Source organism: Emys orbicularis, chromosome 21 (assembly GCF_028017835.1).
Source record: "Emys orbicularis isolate rEmyOrb1 chromosome 21, rEmyOrb1.hap1, whole genome shotgun sequence".
NCBI classification, from domain to species: domain Eukaryota; kingdom Metazoa; phylum Chordata; order Testudines; family Emydidae; genus Emys; species Emys orbicularis.
This window is the reverse complement of record NC_088703.1, coordinates 5,504,566-5,523,219: the sequence shown is the minus strand read 5'-3', so window position 1 is coordinate 5,523,219 and position 18,654 is coordinate 5,504,566. Positions and strand designations below refer to the sequence as shown.

Genomic DNA, 18,654 nt, shown 5'->3' with positions numbered 1-18,654 from the left:
GGAGGGAGGATGGGGGAGGGGCCCTGGTGGGGCGTGAGGGAGGGTAGGTGAGGGGTGGGGGTGGGTGGCAGCTGGTGAGGTGTGAGGGAGGGTAGGGGAGGGATCAGGGAGGGGCAGTGGGTGTGGCCTGGGGAGGGTGGGTGATGGGGAGGGGGCAGTGGGTGGGGCCTGTTGGGGGGGGTGAGGGATGGGGGAAGCGGCAGTGGGTGGCAGCTGGTGAGGTGTAGGGGAGGGATGGGGGAGGGGGCAGTGGAGGGGCCCTGGTGGGGTGGGAGGGAGGGGAGGGGAGGGATCCGGGAGGGGCAGTGGGTGTGGCCTGGGGAGGGTGGGTGATGGGGAGGGGGCAGAGGGTGGGGCCTGTTGGGGGGGTGAGGGATGGGGGAAGGGGCAGTGGGTGGCAGCTGGTGAGGTGTAGGGGAGGATGGGGGAGGGGGCAGTGGAGGGGCCCTGGTGGGGTGGGAGGGATCCGGGAGGGGCAGTGGGTGTGGCCTGGGGAGGGTGGGTGATGGGGAGGGGGCAGTGGGTGGGGCCTGTTGGGGGGATGGGGGAGGGGCAGTGGGTGGGGCCTGTTGGGGGGGCTGGTGGAGTCGGGGGAGGTTGCTAAGGGTCGGAATTTATGGAGGGTCAGGGAGGGGGCGGAGCCCGCTCGGGGGTCGCTGAGGGGTGGAGTCTGGAGGAAGGCCGATGGGGGCGGAGCCTATGGAGGATCATGGAAGGGGCGGAGCCAGGCGGGGGCCGTGTATGGTTGCTACGGGCCCCGTCCGCGTTGCTACGGCCCCGCTTCCGGGTGCGGGGTCAGAGGTGGCTTCCGGCGGGAAGATGGCGGCGGCGGTTGCGGCTCCGGACGGGCCCCCCCCGCTGCTCCCCGAGCTGAAGAGCCAGTTCCGGACCCGCGAAGGCTCCTACCGGCTCCTGGCGCCGCCGGGGCCCGAGCCCCGCAGCCGGGGGGGCCCCGCCGCGCCGCCCCCCGGGGGCCCCTCCCCGCCCGGGCCCCCGGCCGCGCCCCCGCCCGGCCCCGCCGCGCTGCCCCCGGTGCGGCTCTCGCTGGTGCGGCTGCTGCTGCCCGAGGGGCCCGAGCCCGCCGAGCCGGGCGAGCCCGCCGAGCGCAGCCGCCTCTGCTGCAACCTGGGCCGGGAGCTCTTCTTCTACTCGGGCTGCGGGCCGGGCCCCGGCGGCCGCGCCAGCAGGCGGGTGAGGGGGGGAGCGCGGTGTTCACGGGGGGCAGGACGGGAGCACCCCCATGGGCAGGGTACGGGGGGGGCTGGGAAGGGGAAGGAGGGGACTGGGGAAGTGGGTGGGAGGACCCGGGTGAGGGGGTAACGGGGTGTTGGGGGCAGTGGGGGGGGGAGCCCAGAGCAGAGGGGGCTGGGAAGCGATCCCTTGACGGGTGGAAGAAGGGGTCAAGGAGAGGGAGGTAATTGCGGGAGGGAGGACTGGGAGGGGCAGGGGAGTAAGCGGATGCCAGGGGGACCTGGGGGTGGGTGGGGGAACCGGTACAAGGATTGGGGGAGCAATTAGGTCACGGGGTGCAGGCAAGTTGGGGGGATCAGGGAGGCCTGAGGTGAGCAAGTTGGTAAGGGGGAGAGTGGGAGGGGTTGGTAACTCAGGCTGGAATCAGCAAATCCCCAGGGAAGGGAGACGGTTCCCTCCAGAAGTGAGAGCAGCAGGGACCCCTGAAGTGAAGAGGGAATCTGGAAGGGGAAGGGGGATCTTGAGGCTGGAGGGAAACCCCTGAGAAAGAGGAGAGGGATGGAACCAGGAATCCTGAGGAGGGTTGGGGGGGCGTGGGGGGGTCCTTCCCCGGGGAAGGCGAGGGGGTTAAGCTCCTGCAGAAGAGCTTGGGAGCGGGTGGGGTCGGATTCCAGACAGAGGGAAGCGCCTCCACTGCGGGGGTGCTTGGAGGCCCCAGTGCTCGTGCGCTGTGAGGGATGCAGGCAGAAAGAGTTTAGGACAGCGTGAGCTGTTTAGCCCCGGTGAAGGCCAAACATGGCAGCCACAGGCATCTGTGCTGTTCACTTTGGGCATCCGCCCCATGCTGTTGCTTTCAAACAGCTGCACAAACAAGCTACGCAATCAACCCCTGCCGCATTCTGTGTTGGTGCTGGGTGCCCGGCAGCCGAACTGTGCTGTGTCCCGCTTCGCTGCTCTGTAGTCCCCCCGTTTCCACAAGATTTAGCAGCGGAGATGTTCTTGCAGTGAGTCTTTCTACTGCGCTTCTCTGACATGCACTCCAGTGCAAATATTTGTGCAGCAGCAATTGGGATGCAAACTGCAGGCGGGGGGTGGGGGAGGTGCTGACTTTAGACCTCTGAGCTTTTAGTTGACTGTAAGGGTGTTGGAGATGTGAGGGAACTGGGCCCATTCCCAGAGAGATCTTGGCAGTTGGGGCCAGACTGTGGTATCAGTTACTGAGCCTGACCAATCAAAGTACATTCAATGATGCAGCATCCTTGTGGGTGTTTGCAGCGTGTGTTAATGGGCGGACTCCAACTGCTCACACAGGACGGTGGGCGAGCATGGTGCTTCAGACAGACAAGATGACTGTACACCTGAATTTAGCATCTTAGCTGAAATTGGGAGCACTGAGGTTCTCGATCTATCCCTAGGGCAACTAAGGGAGGCTGTGTGGAGACTGGCACTTACATGGCTGGCGCTCTTCCACGTCAGAGCCCTCGCTGTGCCAGTTCTCTCTTGATTCTCCCAGGGGAGGGGCAGGGAAAGTAGAGCCGCTTGAAAGGGGAAAGGTTTGGCCTTCTTTAAAAGGCTTGTTTGGGATCTTGTGTGGGTTGAAGAGGGTGCCGGGAAGTGTTGTGGAGAGGCCTTCTGGGGGTTAGATGTAATTGGGTAGGGGTTGTGTAAGCAGTTAGGAAACTGTTCGAATCTTTACTGCAATGTGATAACATCACTGGAGATGCAGATGGAAATGGCGTGAGAGCAATTGGCCGCTTAAGGCAGACTGAACGGCTGACTGGGAAGGGGACGTGTGTTAGAGTTAGGCAAAGCTGGTCGTAATCCCTGTCGCAGGCACGTCAAAAGTGGTCATGATTGGGAAGGAAATCATGGTCTAGTGCTTAGAGCAGGAAGAAGCCGAGAATTGGGATTCCCGGGTTCCATCCCCCAGCTCTGGGAGGGGAGAGGGGCCTAGTGGTTAGAGCAGGAAGGGGCTGAGAGTTGGGATTTCTGGGTTCTGTTACTGGCTCTGTCACTTCTTGACACTGAGAAAAATCACTTCCCTTCTTTGCCTGAATTTCCTCATCTGTAAAATCAGCCGGATGGTACTGACCCGGGAGGTAGTGGCTGGGCCTCAGTAACCAATGTCTGTCCACACTCTGAGTCCCTTGGCAGTAGGGTGCTGCAGGAGGGAGGGGATTAGCTGTCCTGAACGGTTATTGATTTCAGTTGCTTCCCTTGGGGATCCTACCCCGAACAAGAACAGCAGCGATATCCCCTGTTCCTGCCAGCACCTCGCAGTGTGTTCTCCATGCGGCATGCTGGATCCTATATGGTTCAGGGTCCCAGTTGCTCTCTAGATCACGGGTTCTCAACCTTTTTCTTTCTGAGCCCCCCCCCCCGCCCAACATGCTATAAAAACTCCACAGCCCACCTATGCCACAACAACTTTTTCTGCATATACAAGTCCGGGCTGCCGTTCGGGGGTAGCGAAGCTAAGTTGCTGAGGCTTCAGGTGGCGGGGCTCAGAGCCCAGGGCTTCAGCTTTCTGTTCTGGGCCCCAGTGAGTCTAATGCTGGCCCTGCTTGGTGGATCCCCTCAAATCTGCTAGCGGTCCCCCAGGTGGCCCCAAACCCCTGCTCTAGATCCACTCCTGCAAAGCGTGTAGGGTTCCGGGGGGGATGTAACTGACATTTCCTCTTTCAAAGCCAGCGGCTTCTCACCCCTCCTGGTGTTGTTGAATTCCAGTCCCTCGATCTGAACAAGCCCATCGACAAGCGCATCTACAAAGGCACTCAGCCCACCTGCCATGACTTCAACCAGTTCACGGCCGCCACTGACAGCATTTCGCTGCTGGTGGGCTTCTCCGCCGGCCAGGTCCAGTACCTGGATCTCATCAAGAAGGACACCAGCAAGTTGTTCAATGAGGAGGTGAGATCCCCGCTGCTAACGAGCCTTTTGCTCCCTCATTAGCCCGGGCAGGATTTCATTCAGCTCTCCGGAGCCGATGGGTCTTGACACTCCCCACCGTCCTGTTCAGAGCCCGGCTGTGCTAGTCCCCAGATTGGCCGCTAGGGGACGCCAGACAGCAATGCAAGGTTTCCCACGCTCCTGGCACCATGTCACATTTCACAAGCTAAGCAGGGTCTGGCTGGGCCAGAGTTTGGGGGAGGCTCTGTTAGGCAGTTCTCTTCCCTCTGATTGGTTACTGAGCCCTGTGTGTTTCTAGAGGTCACTGGGCGCTCATGGGGAGCCTGTCATTATAAACCATCCTCTGAGGGCGTTAACGTTCTGTCCGTTACCTGAAATAACCCCGGTAGCAGCAGCGACCAGAGCGGGACTTCACAGCTGCTCTTGTTTGCATGGGTGATGTACTTTGCTGTGGGGGGTTGTGCCTGACTCTCAGCTAGCAAAACACTCCCCTGCTGCCGCCTGGGCCTGCTAAAGGCTTCCTGCCGTAGCTGTTTCTTTTTTAGCTGCAGGGGTTTTTAAACGAGGCTGCGGTTTGCGCGGGGAAGGGTTAATGGTGAGGCAGAGGGTTGGGAGCAGGTTACAGGCCCTTCCACCTGGAGGTTCCTGGTTCAGGTCCAGCCCAGTGTGGGACGCAGTTGCCATCTGTCCCTTGGTCTGTATGCAACAAGTTGGGGGAGTTCTCAGTCTAGGGCCCAGCAGGCCACGGCACAAGCCACTGTCCCAACCAGCTCCAGTGGAACGGTCAAGGACTGGACCAGCCCCAGACCTGAATTCCCCTCTCTGCCCTGGGGAAGGTCTCCTCAGTCTGATCCCTGCTCTCTGTTTCCCATTGCCCCAGCGGCTCATCGACAAGACGAAGGTGACCTACCTGAAGTGGATCCCGGAGACAGAGAGCCTCTTCCTGGCCTCCCACGCCAGCGGGCACCTGTACCTGTACAACGTGGAGCACCCGTGTGGCTCCGCCTCACCCCAGTACACCCTCCTCAAGCAGGGCGAGGGCTTTGCCGTCTACGCCTGCAAGAGCAAAAGCGCCCGCAACCCGCTGGTGAAGTGGGCGGTGGGCGAGGGGGCCCTCAACGAGTTCGCCTTCTCGCCCGACGGCCGCTACCTGGCCTGCGTCAGCCAGGACGGCTGCCTCCGCGTCTTCCACTTCGACTCCATGCTGCTGCAGGGCATGATGAAGAGCTACTTCGGGGGGCTGCTGTGCGTCTGCTGGAGCCCCGACGGGCGCTACATCGTCACTGGCGGCGAGGACGACCTGGTGACTGTCTGGTCCTTTGCCGAGGGCCGGGTCATCGCCAGGGGGCACGGGCACAAGTCCTGGGTCAACGCGGTGGCCTTCGACCCCTACACCAGCAGCGTGGAGGAGGAGGAGCCGCCGGAGCTGAGCGGCAGCGACGAGGAGCCCCAGGAGCCGGCCCACTTTGGCCGGGTGCGGACTAGCAGCACCCTGTCCCGCCTCTCCAAGCACAGCACCAAGAGCTCCCCCTCGGTGACCTACCGCTTCGGCTCGGCCGGGCAGGACACTCAGTTCTGCCTGTGGGACCTGACGGAGGACGTGCTGTACCCCCACCACCCGCTCTCCCGGGCCCGGACTCTCACCAACACCTTCAGCACCGGCATCCCCTCCTCGGTGAGCGGCGGGAGCAACCTGGCTGGGGAGCCGGGGGGCAGCAGCGGCGGGTCCATCCTGCCCCGCTCGCTCTCGCGCTCCAACAGCCTGCCCCACCCGGCCGTCACCGGTGCCGCCAAGAGCCACGTGACGGACAGCGCCGTGCCCTTCAGCATCGGCAAGTTCGCCACGCTCACCCTGCAGGAGCGCCGGGACAAGACCGCCGAGAAGGAGCACAAGCGCTACCACAGCTTGGGCAACATCAGCAAGAGCAACGACAAGCTCAACGGGGCGCCCCGGAGCAAGCTGGACACGGCCAAGGTTCTGGGCACGGCCCTCTGCCCCCGCATCAACGAAGTGCCCCTGCTGGAGCCCCTGGTCTGCAAGAAGATTGCCCACGAGCGGCTGACGGTGCTGCTCTTCCTGGAGGACTGCATCATCACCGCCTGCCAGGAGGGGCTCATCTGCACCTGGGCCAGGCCTGGCAAAGCCGTAAGTACAGCTGCCGGGGATTGCAGGGCTGCCCTGGGAAGTGAGAGGCCTGCACGTACTGATCCCAGAGCGGCCAAGGCTTCCGCTTCCCCTCTGGCGGGCTCCTCCAAAGCCACTGGAGCCCTGCAGCCCGTGGGGAATGGCTGGGGGACCACCCAGGGGCAGCGCTCTGAGCAGAGGTGGGGCAGAGGGGAGGGAAGTGGGAAAGGCTGTTGTACTCAGGAGGGCATTTGGCGCAGCAGCTAAGAAATTAGGGAGTGGGGTCGGGACCCCTGGGGTCTAGTCCCGGCTCTGGGAGGGGAGCGGGGACCGGAGGTCACTGCAGGGAGGGGCCGGGTGTCGGGACCCCTGGGGTCTAGTCCCGGCTCTGGGAGGGGAGCGGGGACCGGAGGTCACTGCGGGGAGGGGCCGGGTGTCGGGACCCCTGGGGTCTAGTCCCGGCTCTGGGAGGGGAGCGGGGGCCCGCGGTCACTGCGGGGAGGGGCCGGGTGTCGGGACCCCTGGGGTCTAGTCCCGGCTCTGGGAGGGGAGCGGGGACCGGCGGTCACTGCGGGGAAGGGCCGGGTGTCGGGACCCCTGAGATCTAGTCCCGGCTCTGGGAGGTGAGTGGGGACTGGCTATTGGAACAGGGAGTGAGCGTCTGGCTCTAGCTATTCACTGCCCCAAACTTTTTCACCCAGAGCGTGGCTGGCTGCTGCGGCAGACAGAGTGCCTAGACATAAATCTCTGCCAACGGGCCAGCTCGGCCCCCCAGCTCGAACTCTGCTCTCCACCCCTCCACTCTGCCCTTCCCGACGGTACCCAGTGAGGTGGGGACGCTGCACACGGGGCAGCAGGAAGCTGTCTGAGCGTGTCCTCACTAGGGGAATAGTCCTATTTAGGGCTGGCTTATGGCCACCAGCTATGCCGGGGCTGGACTCGCCTACGCTGCCCAGACCACCCCGGATGCTGCTCCCCTGGCCTTCATCCAGGGGATTCTGTTGGGCGCGTCCCCTGCATGGGGCCCAGTCATCTTCCAGACAGACCGAGTGAGCAAGTGGATTTTAGAGCTCTTAGCAAAATCAGCTGTTAGCGAGTCTCAGGCTTCGCTCTAGGGATGCTGCAGCTCCGGGTGACTCCTGTCTCTGCCTCTGACTCGCTGGTTTGGTTTACAACCCTGGGTGCAAATCACTTCATCTGCCTCTGGATTGACTCTGTTTTGAAGTGGCAGCGCGACAGAAGCATTCGGGGAGGTATCCAGCAATTGCTGGGTGCCACCCGCTTTGAGACCCTCTGTCGAAAGGTGCTCCAGCCGGGGGGCGCTGGGAGAGACTTTTGGGTTCCACTTCTCCCACCTTCAGCCCTCCTGCTCCCTGCTGCTTTTCTCCATGCCCTGTTCTATCAGAGCAGTGACACCCCCTCTGCGTGTGTCTTGGGGTCTGGAGGGCGTCGGCAGACACAGCTCTCTGCAAATCGAGCCCCGGCAGGGCCGTGATTTCACTCTTGCTTGGCAGGGATAGGGATCTTTCGATGAGGGAGCAGGGGGGCAGGGTGAAGAGCTTCATGACTTTTCGGCTGCAGGTTTCTGAGATCTGCCGCATGTCGCTCTAGCCCCATCACCAATCGACTTCCCTGCCCCACCTATGCCAGCTCCCCTGGGTTGGCTGGCTTTTTGCCTATCCCCTACCTCTGCAGCTAGCCCTAGTCAGTTTCCCTCTGTGTCTAGTCAGTTTCGCTTCCTGCTTTTCTTGCATGCCAAGGAGTGGGGCCCTCTGCCTTCCCCAGCCTGCTGGGGAAGGTCCTACCCCCCCGTTCTCAGGTGTAATATGAACCCCCCTCTTCCGCAGTCTTCTCAGGCCTTTCTGTGCGTCAGGCAGTGCCCCCTCCGTGGTGCCAACTCTCGCCATATCTCCTCTTTTCATAGATTCTGAGGCCACAAGGGACCAGCGCCGTCATCTAGCCTGACCTCCTGTGTAACACAGGCCGTAGGAGCATTAGCTCCTGCGGGAGCTAGAGCAGGTCTGTTAGTCCTGATTTAAAACCGCTCTTAAAGCCCCGGCTGCCGGCGTCTCCTGGTGACCTGAGAATCACATTTCAAAAACAAAAGTAAGTTTCTCACCCTTGTGGTTGGGAAGAAAAAGTTGCAACCGTGAAGCAGGGGACCCCAAAAGGCTCAGACACCAGGAGGCTAATGACCCCTTCCCCCCCCCGCCCCCCGATTATTTAAAAAAATCTCACAAGTTTGAAGCGAATCTTGTGATTTTTGGGGAGGCAGGTTCCTGATTTCTGAGCACCTGGGGTTAACTTTGCCCTTCCCTGTCTCCCCAGTTGGAGAGGCACATCTCCGCCCTTCCCCCCACCCTTTAACTGCTGCCTTGGAGCACAGAGGTGTGAAATCGGGGATGCCTACAGCGCTCATCCTCGAGCTCCCATTGGGGCGCTCCCCCCCACACACACACACACATGCACTTTGTGCTGCTTGCTCTGAGCCGATCCGTGCAATTTGCCCTTTCTTGTGTCCCAGGCTGTCGGGCCTGAGACAAACCATCCTCGCAGCCCTCCCGCTGCCCCCTGCAGCCGATTTCAGGAGCGGCCCCGAGACGCGGCTAGTCCAGAACCAGCCAGGTCCCGGGCGTGGGAGAGAAGCAGAGACCAATGGGGGGGGTGCCTTTGGGTACGTCCGGACTGCAGCTGGCAGCGAGCCTCCCAGCCCGGGCTGATACTCGCGCCGTGTGGAGGTTGCAGCCCCGGCAGAGACTCGGGCCCTCCCGACCTCCTGGCCGGCCCAAATCACCGCTGGAGCTGCAGCCTGCGCAGTGCTGGGCGTGAGCCCGCTAGCTCCAGTCGTGTGGAAGTCAGCCTGGCGTAGCGTGTTCCCCTCTGGGTCCTGCCGCTGGTGTGGGAGGGGCTGCCCCTTTCCACCCATCTCCATGGCGGTTGTAGCCTGCGAGCAAAGGGTTCACACGCCAGGCTGCTGGCCCGTCACCGACTTTGCCGGGAAACAGGACCGGTGAGTGATGCGCTTAAAACCCAGCAGGACCCGCCTGTGCGCCCCAGCTCTGCCCGCTGTCAGTGAGGGCATCGGGGCTGCGTGATCCCAGGGGCACCTGGCCCCTCAGCTGCCCTTCTTGAAGTTCTTAAGCAGCTCCTTGTCGTCCCCGAGCCTTGGGATCCCCCCCCCCTCCCCCCTCGGAGCCTGGCGCCCTGTGTCCAGGAGACGGTCGCCGGCTCTGAATCAGGCAGGCGGGCGGCGGGGGGTGTCGTGTGGACTCCCGTTAGCGCTCTGAATCCCATGGGCTGCAGCCGCTTCTCTCTGGAGCCGCCTGGCCCTTCGCTGCTGTGGGGTCGTTGGCTTCTCCCCACATCTTGTGCCAACGGGAGCCTGCGGCTAGAAAGCTTTGGGTGCGCAGGGCAGCCTGGGGGACTCAGCCCCGTTAGCAGGATGGGGAGGGGGGCTGGTGAGCCCTGCCCTGGGAATACAACAAGGGCTTCACAGCTGCCAATTCAGCCCTGATTTCACCCAGATGCCACAGCTGCTGGCGCGTCCGCTGCCTCCCCGGTAGAGGCGCTTCCAGTGGCTTTGGGGTGTCTGGGACCGGAGTGGGGGCTTGTCCAGCAGAAGAGCTTCGCCTCTGGAAGGCAGTTTCCATCCAGCCCCACACCTCGTAGCGCCCCACCCCCCTGTGGCCGGCCGGTCCCTAGCTGTGCTGGGACTCCAGATGGGCTCGCGATCTAAGGCAAGCAATGGGATCTGATACTCGTCGCCAGCCCTGACAGCTGCTCCGGGGCTCGGCGAGGGGAGCAGGGCTCTCTCGGTCTCACCTGTCGTCTCCAGCAACGGAGGTTCTGCCCCCTGCGTCAGGGCCGCGCTGCTGCCTGCACGGCCCCCACCGCCTTCGATGGATACACCCCTGGATGGGGGCTCTGGGTTTTGCTGCTGGGTGCCCTTGGGCAAGATACTTCCCCGGCCTGTGCCTCAGTTTCCCCACCTGTGCAGTGGGGCTAATGACACTGACCTTCGTAAAGCTCTTTGAGGTGGCTGTTCGGGGGGGGAGGGGCAGCATTGTGCCGGGTGCTGTGTAGACCCAGACAGAGATCGGGGGTGTGTGTGTGCAGGGGGGTTCTGTTGGGTGCAGGGAGAGACAGTCCCCACCCCAAAGAGCTCACAGCTGGAACAAACAAAGTTTGTTCACCTGGCCACCGCCCCCAGGTTGGAGGGTGGGGGGAAGGGGAGCGGGTCTGTGATGGGCTGGGCTGGCAGACATCTGCTCTTCTGGGCCAGGAATCAGGCGCAGGGACTGGGCCCCTCTGGCTCTGGCCGCTGCAAAAAGGGAACCAAAGAGGTTGGGCCTAGATCCTCCAGGGTGGTTTGGTGCCTAGTTGACGTTGGTCTGGGAGGAGTTTGGGACCTCGATCCCTTTGCCAGGCTGGGCCCTGGTCGGTGCCCAGGTTTCAGTCCCTGGCGACAGGGCATCGGCCTGGAGTCCTGGGACTGGGGAGGTGCAAAGTCCTGACTTGTGGGGCCGGGTTTGCCCCTTTGCGGCCTTTCGTCCCTGTCTGTTATTGTGGGGTGTGTCTGTCCCCCCCGGTTCTAACCATCTCCCCCTTCCCTTTCAGAACCTCACCTCTCAGAACGGCAGCTCGCCCAGCGGCACTGTGGTATAACCCGGGGAGCGCCCGCCCCCGACTCAGTGCCAGCTTGGCTGCCTGGCACTGCCCAGACTCCGGGCCCTCGTTATTTAACGCTAATTGACACTGCGTGGCCAGACGCTTCCCATGGTGGTGAGCCGCTAACAGAGGTTTAATATATAGATCCCCGTCTACAGAGCACAGGCCCCTCCGCTGGCCCGGCCCACCCCCTCCCTTAAAGTATTAATAGCCCCCTGTTTAAAGCTTTGTGGAACTTCAGCCCTGGAGTGATGGGAGCAGAGCCGGTCTCCCCAGAGCCCTCACTTTGCACAACAGCCTGGAGCGCTGGAGCTGCGAGCCGCCCAGGGCTGCGGGGGGGGGGGGGGGGCTTTCTGCTGCCTCAGTTTCCCCAGAACACTCTGGAGTGGCCAGAAGGGCCCCTACAGGCCGGCACTACCTGCTCTTCCTCTGCCAAGGGATGCCCACCCTGGAGCATCCACAGTCCTGGAGACCTGGTACCCTGCCCCCACGTGGCCACAAGCTACCGCCGGCGTCCCCAGCTCCACGGGCTGCTCTCCCCGATCCCTTGCGGGCAAGCCGGGCTTCGTCCTGAGCCAGCGCTCGCTCGGGTGGCTGAGGTGAGGGGAGCCTGCCTGTCTCTGTCTGTCCTCACCCCGCAGGGCTTCTGCGCCCGCTGCTACTCCTGATCCCTGGGCCCCGAGGCGGCAGGGCTGAGTGGAAAGGTGCCCAGAGGGCAGCAGATTGGCAGATGTCTCCTCCTCCCCTCTGTGTGCGTGACCCCCAAAGAGCTGGAGAAACCCCAGGCTGCTGTGCCAACACCCTGCATTGTACCCACTCTGGGCATCTGCGCTGTGCCTGGGCAGAACGGGGAGCCGGCCTCGTCAGGAGCCAGCCTCCCCACGGGCAAGGGCACCGCCGGGCACCTTGGCTCTCACCGGCCTCCCTGGGGCTGTGGGTGCTCACGGCACTGCCTGGCTACAGCGACTACCCCCCTGACTCTAAAGCCTTGGCCGCGAGCTCCAGCTGGGGTTGCCCGTGTGCTCTGCTGAGCTCCTGTCCCCAGGAACGGCCCCCCCTGGGCTCACGTAGAATCACGGGGGGGGGAACGTTGGGTGGGACTCGGCCCCAGCTGCCTGAGCGACAGCCGCTGCCTCCCCCGCTGTGGGAAGGCTGGTAGGAGGTGCACTTTTCGCTGGGCCGGGCCTGGGGAACTCCCCACCACTGGAGCAGGCGACCCCGCCCCCCGGGAGCTGAACCAAACACCCCGTGAATCCCTGTGGCTTGGTTTGTCCTCGCCCCTGCTCGCCGTACACCCAGCTTGGGCACTGGGAGAGTCTGGGCAGCACAAAGAACAGTATTAGCCTTGGTGTCGTCGTCCCCCATGGCCACTCACCTGTGCCCTCTAGCCCCCTCCCCCACTGGCAGCCCTCTGGGGTTCTGTGCGGGCACCGTGTGGCCCTACTACTGCTGGCCCTGGGGCGCCTGCCCACTGGATGCACCCTAGCAGCCCATGCCCCTTGTCCCCCCCGTCCCCCCCCCCACGTGGGAGGCAGGGCCCGCAGGGAGTGGGACCCCTCTGCCGCCTGTTCCCCTTGTGGCTGAATGTCTAAGTTATGGAGCTGCGGTTCTGCAAGTTCTTATTTATACTAAAGAAACAATTTTCACAGCACTGCCTCCACTCTGTCTGCGCCTGCGCTGCCCGTGGGGCTAGGACAGGGCCAGCCCTAGCTCCTCTCTTGGTACCAAGGCGGGGCAGGCTGGGCCCATCTGACCACCTGGCTATTTAAAATAATTCCCTTTGTAAGCCAGGTGCCAACCAGGAGCAGGGCCCCTTGGGCTGGATACTAAACAGACACAGTGACCGAGATCGGGGCCCCGTCACGCCAGGCGCTGCCCAGACGCACAGTGACCAAGATCGGGGCCCCGTCGCGCTGGGCGCTGCCCAGACACACAATGACCGAGATCGGGGCCCCGTCGTGCTGGGCACTGCCCAGACACACAATGACCGAGATCGGGGCCCCGTCGCGCTGGGCACTGCCCAGACACACAATGACCAAGATCAGGGCCCCGTCGTGCTGGGCGCTGCCCAGACACACAATGACCGAGATCGGGGCCCCGTCGTGCTGGGCGCTGCCCAGACACACAATGACAGATCGGGACCCCGTCGTGCTGGGCGCTGCCCAGACACACAATGACAGATCGGGACCCCGTCGGGCCGGGTGCCACCCAGACACACAGCAACCAAGATCGGGGCCCCACCGTGCCCGGCGCTGGCTAGACACAAGTGGTAGGAAAATGCGTAGGGATCTCTGCCCTGGCCACTGAGATGCAGCCACCTCTGGGGTGGAAGATGGCAGCTGCTGTAACTCACAGAGCAACATGACCTGCCGGGCCAGGATGGACAGTGAAAATGTCTGGGCACGTTCGAAGCCATGGGGGCCGTGAGCGGAGCTGGAGTTCGGCCAGGCCCCTGGGTGAAACGGCTTGGTAGTGGGCAGCGTGTGTCCTGGGTCCCCCCTCCTCCAGTGCTGCCGGTGCCCCTCACTCCCAACCTGCAGCCCCTGGCTATCCCAGCCCTGCCAGTGCCCCTCACTCCTGACCCACAGACCTGGGCTCCCCCTCAGCTCTGCTGGTGCCCTTCAGTCCAACCTGCAGCCCCCTCCCAGGGCCCTGGGCTCCCCCCAGCTCTGCCGGTGCCCCTCCCGACCCACAGCCCCCTGCTAGCCCAGTTCTTCCCCAGCATCAGCCCCCTGCTCAGGTCTCCCTGCGTCGGGCTGGCAGCGTGGGCCGTCCCAGCTGGGCTGCACTGCGATGGCTCCGGCAGGGCCCAGCAGTGGCTGTTTGTTGGGGCTCGGTGGGGCAGCTGCTCATGCAGGACGCCCCTGGGCTCCCCCCCCCAACCCCCACCCTGGAGCCTGACCGTGGGCTCAGTAGCCTGAGCCAGGCAGGGTGAGGCGTGATGTGACCGGAGTCTGGGTGGGGGGTGCATGGGGGGGGATGGGTGAGTGGCTGCATGTGGGGCGAGGGGGATGGGTGTGAGTGGGTGCGTGTGGGGCGAGGGGGATGGGTGGGTGGGTGCTTGGATGCGTGCTGGGGGGATGGGTGTGTGGGATGGGGGGCTGGTGGGTGGGTGCACATGGGGGGGAAGGGTGCGTGGGATGGGGGGCTGGTGGGTGGGTGCACATGGGGGGGAAGGGTGAGTGAGTGTGTGGGGGGATGGGTGAGTGGGCGTGCGCAGGGGGGGAGGTGAGCGGGTGCCTGGTGGGAGGGTGGCTATTACAGGTGCATGGGGGGGGGTATCGGGAGTGGAGCTGGGGGGGTATATTGGGGTGGCCGGGCGTGGGGGACGGCTCAGTGTGTTCACCTGGCCTGTTCCTCTGTCACTCAGCTCTTGACTGGTGCCCGCTGCCCATGGGCCTGGCCCTGAGGCCTGTTGCCCAACCCACCCCCCCAGCCCTCTGCCTCGCTGTGCATGGGGGGGGGGGGGGGCAAGTGCCCCTTGCTGGCCTGTTCCCCACACCCAGGCCCAACCTCCACCAGGCCGCATTTGGCCTGTGGGTAAAGCCCCATCGTCCCCACTCGGGGGCACTTGCTTGGTCGGCCTGCTGGGCTGGGCGTCAGCCCCATTGAGCGTAACCCCCCCAGCAGGGGGCAGAGCTCGGCCCCAGTGGGGTTGGGGCCTCAGGGGCTAGCGCAGCAGCATCGCGCTCAGCCAGGAGGGGGTGCCCCGGGCCAGCCAAAGGGCCGCCTGGCAGGAGCAGCTGGTGCGGGGGCTCAGCGGAGGAAGCCTGGGCAGCCGCGTCCCCCGCCCTGGCAGGACGGGCCCTAAGGGGCTTGGTGGCACAGCCGCTCAGGCTGAGGGGCCCTGGGCCGAGCCCCCAGCAGGGGCCGTGTGGGGCCCGGATCCCCAGCCTCTCGGCACGTCCACCATGGCAGATCCCTTCAGCCCAGGCTCCCCCCGTTGGTGCTGGGGCGGGCGGCGCTGATCCCCCCCATGCTCACACACGAGGCTGGCGCCGGGCTCCCCGCCCCCGGGACGAATTCAACTTTTTTATTTCCTCTCCACAGTTCAGACAAAGCCTCCAGGCCGGGGCCCTCGTCCCGCCTCCGACCCCCGGGCCCGGCTGGCGCCGAGGGCCAATAAATACACGGGGGGCAGCAGGTGGCTATAAATTAACAGGGTCAAAGTGCAAAACTGCCCTTGGCGGCTCTGCCGGGATTCCCCCCCCCCCCCCCGCAGGGCAAAGGGGCTTCGCCCCCTAAGAGCCCCCCCCAGGTGTGCAATGGAGAAGGGTGGCTGGGGAGGAGCCAGTGGGCTGGGGGTGGGTCAATGGGGGAGGGGAGATGCCCACACTAGAAATAAATTACTAGCTGGGGGTGTTGCGGGGGGGGGTCACTGCCCCCCGCTCATGGCAGAAGGTGGACCAGCAGGTGATAGGTGATTTAGCAGCATAAATTCAGCCTTTAACGGCGGTGCCACCCCTGTGCCCGGGGCTGTCACCCACTGGGGGTCCCTGGTGCTGAGCGGGGCCCCTCAGTCCCAGCGCCCCCCGACTGCCCGGAGCCCTGCTGAACGGCGCCCGGGGCTGGCGCTGTGGGGGGAGCAGGGCACCCTGGGCAGCAGGCCCCCACTGGCTGTCGCCACCTTGCGGCTCTGTTCGGGCAAGGAAGGGCATCCATGGGCCCATCTGCAGCTCCCAGCCGGCCCCTCCGCTAGGCCCCTCCCCTTCCCCATGGAGCTGGGGGGGGACACGGCTGGTGCCAAGGACCCAGGATCACCGGGGCAAAGGGAGCTGGGAGCGGTGCCGTGGGGCCTTCGGAGAGCCAGGGTGCTGGGGCGGGGCGGGGGGACTAGGAAACACTAGGCTCCGGGGGGGGGGGGAAGTGTAGCGGGCTGCCCAGCCTGGCACCACCCCCTGGCGCGACCATCACTTCACCCCCCAGGGACTGGGGTCACTTCCAAAGTGACATGACTCTTAGAACAACCTGGGGTGTAGTGGTTAGAGCAGGGGGGGTGCTAGGAGCCAGGACTCCTGGGTTCTATCCCCAGCTCTGGGAGGGGAGTGGGGTGTAGTGCTTAGAGCGGGGGGGCTGGGAGCCAGGACTCCTGGGTTCTATCCCCAGATTTGGGAGGGGAGTGAGGTGTAGTGGTTAGAGCAGGGGGGCTGGGAGACAGGACTCCTGGGTTCTATCCCAGCTCTGGGAGGGGAGTGAGGTGTAGTGGTTAGAGCGGGCAGGGGCAGGGAGCCAGGGCTCCTTGGTTCTATCCCCAGCTCTGGGAGGGGAGTGGGGTGTAGTGGTTAGAGCAGGGGGATGCTGGGAGACAGGACTTCTGGGTTCTATCCCGAGCTCTGGGAGGGGAGTGGGGTGTAGTGGTTAGAGCAGGGGGATGCTGGGAGACAGGACTCCTGGGTTCTATCCCCAGCTCTGAGAGGGGAGTGAGGTGTAGTGGTTAGAGTGGGGCAGAGGGGGGCTGGGAGCCAGGACTCCTCGGTTCTATCCCCAGCTCTGGGAGGGGAGCGAGGTGTAGTAGTTTAAAGAAGCAGGGGCTGGGAGCCAGGACTCCTGGGTTCGTTTGTCAGTTCTGCCCCTGACTCGCTGTGCGTCCTTAGGTGACTCTCTTCCTCTCGCTCTGCCTCAGTTTCCCCAGCTGACGAATGGGGCCGTGGGGTGGCTCCGTGGGAGGGAGTGGCGCTGGAGCTGGGCAGGGCAGGGGCAGCCTGCCTCACGCAGAGGGGGCTGGCCGGGGTCCGCAGTAGGGAGGCCAGAGGGCTGGCAGGCAGGAGCAGACGCACCCAGCCAGCAGCCCAGGGCCAGGGCAGGCCCAGGGGACTGGAGAGATGGTCCCCTGATGGCAGGCGGGGACCTAGCCACACAGCCTGGCTCCGGGTGGGAAGGGGCCCGTGGGCCTGGGGTGCTGGCACCCAGGCATCCCCAGCTCTGGTGTGAGACCTCCCAGGAAGGAGGGCTGACGGGCACTCCCGCGGTGATGGCCGGGGGGTGACGGGGATGGCGGGCGGGGGCAGCGGGGCGAGCACCCGGCCTCGCTCAGGACGGCTCCCCCGGGTCCTGGCCGGGCGCCGCCAGCCCAAAGCCGCCGGTACAAAGGAGCAGGTATCCCGCCTTGGTGATGCAGGGCCTAGGTACCTGCGAGGGAAACGCACCGTCAGCAAGGGCACCCCCTAGCGGGCAGAGGGGGCTCATGGGCCGAGGGCTGCTCAGCGGCTCCCCCCCTCCTCCCCCGGCTCATTATTCCCACTCCCCACCCCTCTGAGCCAGCCGGTCCCCGCCATGGGGCCAGATCAGAGCCAGCGCCCCTAGAGGGGAAAAGCCCAATGTCCCATATTCCCTGCAGCCCCAAGCCAGCCGGTCCGCACCATGGGGCTAGCTGGGAGCTGGTGCCCCCTAGACGGGCCCTCGCCCGCTCCCCACAATGTGGCATGTTCACTATAAACACCCGCCCCACAGAGGCCGAGCAGGGCTGTCAGCGGGTGCCCCCTGGGGCCTGCTGGCGGGAGGCCTGGGGGGCCCGGATGGAGGGGGGGGTCACACTGGAGGGGGCTGGAGCTCATGTGGGAGAAGCATGGGGTGACACATGGGGTTAGTCGGAGGGGGCAGGAAAGCACCTTAAGCCAAAGGTTAAGCAGGTGGGGAACCGGGGGGCAAGCGGGGGTCAGACTGCAGCTGCCACCAGCACATGTTGGCTTTAAACCAAACCCCAGCCTGAGCCCCAAAGGTGGAGCCGGGCAGGGTGGGGGCAGGGCAGGCACAGAGCCAGGCACAGAGCTGGGCACAAAGCGGGACAGGGGGCACAGAGCCGGGCAGGTGAGGAGCCAGGTGGGGGCAGGGCGGGCGAGGAGCCGGGCGAGTGAGGAGCCAGATGGGGTCAGGGCAGGTGAGGAGCCGGGTGGGGGCAGGGCGGGCGAGGAGCTGGGCGGACGAGGAGCCGGGCCGGGGCAGGGCGGGCGAGGAGCCGGGCGGGCGAGGAGCCGGGCGGGGACAGGGCGGGCGAGGAGCCGGGCGGGCGAGGAGCCGGGCGGGGACAGGGCGGGCGAGGAGCCGGGCGAGCGAGGAGCCGGGCGAGGAGCCAGACGGGGTCAGGGCGGGTGAGGAGCCGGGCGGGGGCAGGGCGGGCGAGGAGCCGGGTGGGCGAGGAGCCGGGCGGGGGCAGGGCGGGTGAGGAGCCGGGCGGGGGAGCAGTGGGGGCCGACGTACCCTAGAAAAGAGCAGCAAGTGGCGGTACAGAGGTACCACAAGCGGGTATTCACAGCGTCGCGGTGCCATGGTGCCGCCTTGCTGGAAGGAGAAAGCAGAGATGCCCGATCAGCAGAGCCGGCCGGGAGGGGGGCACTGGGGCTGGACCCAGGCCAAACCTCCTCCCAGACCTGCCCCGGCAGGGGGAATCGGACTGGGCCCTGCTCTCCATCCCAGCCCTGGCACAAGCGGGCAGAGCTCCCCGACCTGCCCACAGACGTGAACCACGTACACCCCCCTGGTGTGGGGCCCTGAGTGACACAGTTGGGTTGTAGCCTGGTGACCAGCCCCGTTGCTAAGCCCCCGCTCCCCCCTCCAGACCGTGCCCCCAGGCCAGGCTTACATCAGCGGGGTGCTCCGTGCGGCATGGCCAGGGGGCAGCACAGCCGGGGGGGCGCCCCACAGCAGCTGCAAGGAAAAGAGAGAGGTGGGACTGTGCGCGGCCCGAGGAGGCCAGCCATGCAGGGGTTTACCGCCCCCCCCACCCGCCAGACGGGCCCCCACCACCCAGCCGTGCCCACTGC

The 18,654-nt window shown here is 65.0% G+C and overlaps 2 protein-coding genes across 2 annotated transcripts in view; one reads left to right on the top strand and one right to left on the bottom strand.

The window, feature by feature from the left end:
- The first annotated feature begins 819 nt into the window (after positions 1–819).
- On the top strand, positions 820–11,035 carry DMWD (DM1 locus, WD repeat containing). The gene is made up of 4 exons (XM_065420950.1): positions 820–1,191; positions 3,919–4,101; positions 4,982–6,247; positions 10,844–11,035. The coding sequence occupies exons 1-4, from the start codon at positions 820–822 to the stop codon at positions 10,889–10,891; spliced, it is 1,869 nt and encodes a 622-aa protein (XP_065277022.1). The 3' UTR covers positions 10,892–11,035.
- A 5,375-nt stretch (positions 11,036–16,410) lies between these two features.
- The window catches only part of DMPK (DM1 protein kinase), a 31,727-nt gene continuing 29,483 nt past the window's right edge, over positions 16,411–18,654 (bottom strand). Inside the window, exons 13-15 of the mRNA XM_065421098.1 lie at positions 18,474–18,538; positions 18,092–18,168; positions 16,411–17,023 (exon numbers count right to left, since the gene is read on the bottom strand). Of these exons, the coding sequence (XP_065277170.1) occupies positions 16,411–17,023; positions 18,092–18,168; positions 18,474–18,538 (755 nt within the window). The remainder of the gene's footprint in view (positions 17,024–18,091; positions 18,169–18,473; positions 18,539–18,654) is intronic.